Below are 6641 nucleotides of genomic sequence, written 5' to 3' on the forward strand. Positions count from 1 at the left end.
TGGGCGCAACGGCAGCCGAAATGATCTATGGTACGGGCATACGATTGCCAGCGGAATTTTTCGTACCAGCAAAACAACAGGCCAACGCGGAATTCGCAAACCGTCTGCGAGAGCGAATGAGCGAGATCAGACCTCTGCCAACTTCACAACACGCCGAGAAGACGACATTCATGTTCCGCGATTTAAAAACGTCGCCGTATGTGTTCGTTCGTCACGATGCAATCGGAGGCCCTCTGCAACCGCCGTACGATGGCCCCTATCAAGTGATACAGCGTGGGAAAAAACCTTTAACATACGTGTGAAGGATAAAGGCGTAAAAGTCTCCGTAGACCGTCTAAAACCCGCCTTCATCGTGTCGGAAGATATTGAGCACCTAGAAAGGAATGCACAAGCCCACGACGTATTTGTACCTAGGAAAATCTTCCGATCGCAAAGCAGCGAGCAAGCGCAACAAAGCGACGGAGACGCAAGAGCGCATTACACCACGCGTTCGGGCCGGAAAGTTCGTTTTCCCGACCGCTTTCAAGCGGGTTTGAATTAAGCGGTTAGCAAGGGCACCCCCGCTATCATAAATAAGCTAATATAAAAGAAGAACGTTAACACTGTCAGGGGGGTACTGTAGCGGTACTTGTCGACAAACGTCATCATGGTTTTTGCCCAGCAAATCCGCTACACAAGAAACCGTGCTTACTCAAACACGAGCTAATTATAGATATATCGACCTTAGGCGGTTCCGATCATTAGGCCAAATCCGTCGTCTTTGCCGTGACCATAGGCTCGTGAGTCAGCTACCCAAAAAACCAACAATTGTAAACAGGTCGCGAGCTCGGCGTCCGTTGGGACGTTTCGAGAACATTCTCGAAATTCAAATCCCAACGCCTGTCGTCAACTCCGGCGAATATAAATATAGCGGACACGGTAGCGACGCATTCTTAGTTACAGAGAGATTCGAGCAGCGACAATTAACCGATATTTCTTTGCGCCGATCGATTAGCGACCGCGAAACGAAACAGCAAGTATATTGTACGACTAGTGTAAGCATCGGGTATATTCTAATAAACTACGTAGTTAGGTATATTCCAGTGTTTGTGTGAATTAATCGACACCTTATCACCTCAAGATATTGCTATCATATTGTTGTCAAAATGGATTAATTATTGAGCAAATGGATGTAGAAACTGCCTTTTTAAATGGTGAAGTAACCTCGGAGGTATATGTAAATCAACCAAAGGGATATGCGGACGGAACGAATAGAGTTTGTAAACTATCGAAAGCGCTGTATGGGTTAAAAGAAAGTCCAAGGGACTGGTATGAGTGTTTTGATAAGTATGTGACGAGATTAGGTTTTAAGAAGAATAACATAGAGTTGTGCCTATATGCACATGGAGAGGGAGAAAATGTTGTTTATTTACTAATGTATGTAGAAGATTTGCCAATTAGTAGTAAAAATAAAAGGAAGATACAAAGGGTAAAGAAGTTATTAACTAATAGATTTAAAATGAAAGATTTAGGTGAAGTCAAAGAATAGAGAGGATATTGGCTACAAAAATTTAATTGGCGCATTGTTGTATATTAGTGTAAATACCATACCCGATATAAGTTATAGTGTGAATTATTTGAGTAGATTTCAAGATTGTTGTAATGAGACACATTTTAAATATGCTTTGTGAATATTGAAATATTTGTACCGGACTAGAGATTTGAGATTAGATTATAAAAGGAATGAAAAATATGATAGATTGTTGTGTGGACGCTGATTGGGCAGGAGATCATTTAGATAGGAAATCGACTTCTGGATATGTAATTAGATTGTATGGAAATGTAATTGGTTGGAAGTCTAAAAAACAAAGGTATGTGACAAAAGCCTCGACGTATGCAGAGTATGTAGCTCTACCGGAAGCGGTGAGTGTATTAATGTCTATTAGGGAAATTATGAAAATCTTCAATGTAAATCTAGACGATAACCCTGTAAAAATTTATGAGGATAACTCTGGAGTGATAAGTATAGCAAAGCACGGAAATTTTACGAAAAATTCTAAACACATTGAAGTTCATTACCACTACGTTCACGAATGCTTAAAGGAGAACAAGATAAACATACTTAAAGTAAGTACAGACGAAAATACTGCGGATACTTTTACGAAGGCACTGTGTAGAGAGAAATTCGAAAGGTTTAGGTCATGGATGAATGTAAACTAAGAGAAATGTAAATAAATAAGTGTTAAAGTTTCTGTTATGTAATTCGTCAAAGCATGTAAATACAATTAAGTGTACAGTATAAATGTAAGGAGGCGTGTTGGGAACATGATACATTTAAACTGTACATGTAAATGTGCGTGTAAGCGTCAGAGGACGTCCAGGCCTTAGTTGGGACAAAAGACAAGAGTCTGTCGTTAGAAGTATCTGGAAGAGTCGGTTGACAACAAGCGTGCGTGCGAGTAGGATTTTGCGGTCTTAAGAGTATAAGATATATGTATAACAGTTGTGTGCTAAATAAAGGGAATTATTTGTATTTCCGAATCCATTCTATACCTTTTCAATTATGATTAGAGTTAGAGGCGCGAAACGAAACTTCATTTGGTTTAGACGTTGAAGTTATGCAATAGAGCAGATATTTACTAGTGTAAATTTGATTGATATATAATTTGACAAGTAGTCGTGGTAATTAGGTACTCGAGAAGCGAATGACAATGATCCTGGGTTCAATAACAAAGCCGCGGTCAACGGGATAACAGAATTCGTTTTCATCCTGATTCCAAGTTGTACCATACTTCCTTATCTGCGGTATAGGTAGGACTGAGCAAACTCTTTGTCAAAACATAGAATATCCACCGAGTGTTAAGGCTCTTTGTAACTGGCTAATGTGACCTCACGAGAGAATGATTTTCCGGCACGATGGTGCTAAAGAGGAAAACTATGATGGGTGTGTCTAAGGGCACCAGAACATCGGATACGTGGAGAAATGACTTCGCTCGGAAAGAGATTGAAAGTGACGTTACCGATAATTGGACAATTTCCATGTTGATGGTTAGAGAAGGATGCTAGTAGCCCTTGAGGGAACGTTGCTAGTGTAACGTAAATCACATCAGAGACCAGGACACACACACACACCACGGGCAGGATGGTGTCCCGGTCGGCATACTTCGCACCCGATGGACCGACGAGAGGAACACATGGCGACCTTGGCAACAATATATATTGGCGGAGTACCTGAGGATTCATTTATGGCCCAACGGTCCTTCCACCAAATGTTCCAGAAGCGTAGCAACGGTCACGTACGCCTACAGGGTAGTGGGGATAATGAGAGAACAGATGACCGAAAGTAAAAAGATTGTAGGGTCTCACTCTCGTACGATCTCGGCTAGAGTTCGGAAGTGTCTTATACTTGTATAAACCAAGTGAAAATAATGTCTTCTTCTTCCTTATAAAATTTCTCTTTATTTTTACGTGACATTTTGGCGATCCTGCCAGGATCCATCAACTTCAAGAAAACGAAATTACGCATTTCGGGCTACGGTCAACTTTGAAGATTGAGGATCAGCGGACCACTGTAACAGAGCAGACACTTTCGACGTTTCGACAAAGGAACACCGCAACGGAACCTTTCTTACGGGTTAAACGATCAAGGTGAGCAAGCCCTGGATTCTTTTGTCAAATACAGATCGAGAACAGACAGCACAATTAGTATAACAATGGCAACGCCACGAGAAGACAGAACGGAAACTGTTAGCGCCGCTTTAACTAACAGCGGAATAGACCCAACAGATAAAGCTTTGCTTGATGCAATGCAGAAGCAGAATGAGAGACTGACCCAACAAATGAGTATGCTTACACTGCGTATGGATGAAGTTGTAGCAAAAACAAAAACGGGAAATGTATCGGAGGCCAGTTCCCTAATAACCGTAGACGAAGTAACCCACACCGCTAAAGATCTATCGGTCCTTCGAGAACCTCGCCCATTACTTCAAACACCACCTCAACCATCCTGGGAAAGGACTTTTCCTGAACAATATACGCAACCAGAGCTAAAAGCTGAGAGTGCATTAAAATGCATTCCGATATTAAACGGAGAGGATGATATAGACGTGGAGGATTTTATTCATGAAATACAAGAAGTAAAAATGATGTGTAGCGAACCAACACTATTACTTAAAATGATTAAAATAGAGAAGATTTAGGAAAAGCCGCAATGGCAATCCGCAATATTCGTATTACCGAATTCGAATCTCTGTACGAAGCATTGAGACGTAATGTAGCTGCGCAAGTATCAGTGAGAGAACAACAGGACGAATTAAGAGGAATGAGGCAAGGATTAACCGAGGGCGTGCAAAACTATAACATCAGATTTCGAAGCGTTTTTAACAAACTCCAACACAGCATTACCAACGAGTATAGAGACGAACTAACTCGACGGGTGATGAACGAGCAACTATACATGGACTCTGTGACCGACTATGTAAGAGGCCTTCGTCCAGAAATAGGGCAGGCGCTAATGGCTAATCTCCCCCCAAATCTCATCGAAGCAGAAAAGAAAGCAATGAATATGGAAAGATACTTTCGCGAGCACAGCTCTCGCAGACAGATGACGCGACAGACAACCGCCCCGCCATTTTATCGTAACCAGGCTTCTCATCCAGTAGACAATCGCTTCGCTATTACAAGTAACACAAATAATAAAACTCCACTCACACAAAATACTCTACCAAGAACGAACAATTTTACGAAGTTTGGGAACAGACCATTAAGCGAAAGGACGCAAGCGAAATGTCCCAAATGCAATCGATTGGGACACCTTCCCAATCAATGCCAAAATTTTCGGATACCGCCTCAAAGAAAAGCCCCTCCAGGAATAAACCACGTTCAAGAACAATCGGAATTAACAATGCTACCTCAGGAAGATTACCCACAATACTATTACAATTACCAGGACGACCAGGATTGCGATTTCTCGTTGACTCCGGGGCAGGAATCAACTTGCTTAAACAAAGATGCTACCCAGGAAAGACAACAATACCAGACACAAAGAAATTCTCCATGGGACATTCCGAATACGAATCTAATTCCAAAGTCAAGTTGAATTTGTTCGACAAAAAGATAGACTTCTCTTTAATAGATGACGATTTCCCAATTATAGAAGATGGCATATTAGGCTTACCCGGTTTGAATCAATATCGATTCGAACTCTCCAACGAAACATTGAAATTAGATAACAACACCCTTCTGCTGCAACAAGAATCAACCCTTGCACCAGGAGAAACCATTCAAAAAATTCTATACCTCGAAGGGAAGCCAACGCCAGTGTGCTTTATAAATGGTGGTAAGTCTTCAATTCAAGTTTCTAACATTATCGAAAATACAAATACCATAGATCAAATCCAAAAATTGAAATCTTCGATTCGACTATCGCACATAGAAAAACCTCTCAGAGAACCTGTAGAAAAGATTCTTCTCTATTACATGGATGTATTTAATTTAGACAGCGAAACATTACCGTGTACATCTCTTGCTAAACATTCCATTACATTTAAAGAAGATAAAATCATCAACGTAAAATCCTACCGTCCTCCCGAACACCATAAAATCGAAATAAACAAACAAATGACGGAAATGTTAGACAGAAAGATTATAGAACCCTCCGACTCTCCCTATAACTCTCCCGTCTGGGTCGTTCCAAAGAAAATCGACGCGTCGGGGAAACAAAAGTGGCGAATAGTGATTGACTTTCGGAAGTTAAACGAATTAACGGACCAAGACGCATATCCATTACCCGACATTGACGATATACTATCGCAACTAGGGAACGCAAAATATTTCTCCGCTTTAGACTTATCCTCGGGATTCCACCAAATACTCATGGATGAGAATTCGAGGAAGTACACTGCATTTAGCACACCACAAGGGCACTTCCACTATAACAGAATGCCATTCGGGCTAAAGAACGCACCCGCTACCTTTCAAAGAATGATGGACACCGCGTTAAGAGGTTTAATTAATAATCATTGTTTCGTCTATCTCGATGATATCATTATATTCGGGCAATCGATAGAGGAACATAATAAAAACCTAGCCATTATACTCCAAAGACTCAGGGAAGTAGGTCTAAAAGTACAACCGGATAAATGTGAATTCCTAAAACCCGAATTGGAATATTTAGGACACTTAGTGACAGCAAACGGAGTAAAACCTAACCCTGAAAAGATAGACGCAGTAAAGAACTTCAAACTACCCAAAAATCCTACGGATGTAAAATCGTTCCTTGGGTTAGCCGGATGCTATAGAAAATTTATTAAGAATTTCTCGAAAATTGCCAAACCGTTAACGGAACTAACTAAGAAAGACATACAATTCCACTGGACTGACAAAACACAACTTAGCTTTGATACATTAAAAGAAAGACTATGCCAAGCACCAGTACTAAAATACCCCGACTATACGAAAACATTTACGTTAACAACGGACGCCAGTAATGAAGGTCTAGGAGCCATCCTTTCACAAGACGGACACCCTTGTTGCTTCATTTCAAGGACATTAAATCCCCCTGAACGAAATTATACTACGACGGAAAAAGAATTATTGGCCATCGTTTGGGCAGTTAGAAGATTTAGGCAATATTTATTAGGCCGCAAATTCAAAATTCAAAC

General features: G+C 40.9%; 1 protein-coding gene across 1 annotated transcript; it reads left to right on the plus strand.

The window, feature by feature from the left end:
- The first annotated feature begins 3725 nt into the window (after window positions 1-3725).
- LOC126928611 (uncharacterized) lies at window positions 3726-5140 on the plus strand. Its single transcript, XM_050744240.1, has 2 exons — window positions 3726-4115; window positions 4179-5140. Exon 2 carries the CDS (start codon window positions 4190-4192, stop codon window positions 5075-5077), a length of 888 nt encoding a protein of 295 aa, XP_050600197.1. The 5' UTR covers window positions 3726-4115; window positions 4179-4189; the 3' UTR covers window positions 5078-5140.
- Window positions 5141-6641: the final 1501 nt, after the last annotated feature.

This window comes from Bombus affinis, unplaced genomic scaffold (genome assembly GCF_024516045.1).
Source record: "Bombus affinis isolate iyBomAffi1 unplaced genomic scaffold, iyBomAffi1.2 ctg00001147.1, whole genome shotgun sequence".
Classification (NCBI taxonomy): Eukaryota; Metazoa; Arthropoda; class Insecta; order Hymenoptera; family Apidae; genus Bombus; species Bombus affinis.

What these genes read in the sequence shown, in the direction of transcription:
- LOC126928611 (XM_050744240.1), top strand. Translation starts at nt 4,190, where the DNA reads ATGGCAATCCGCAATATTCGTATTACCGAATTCGAATCTCTGTACGAA.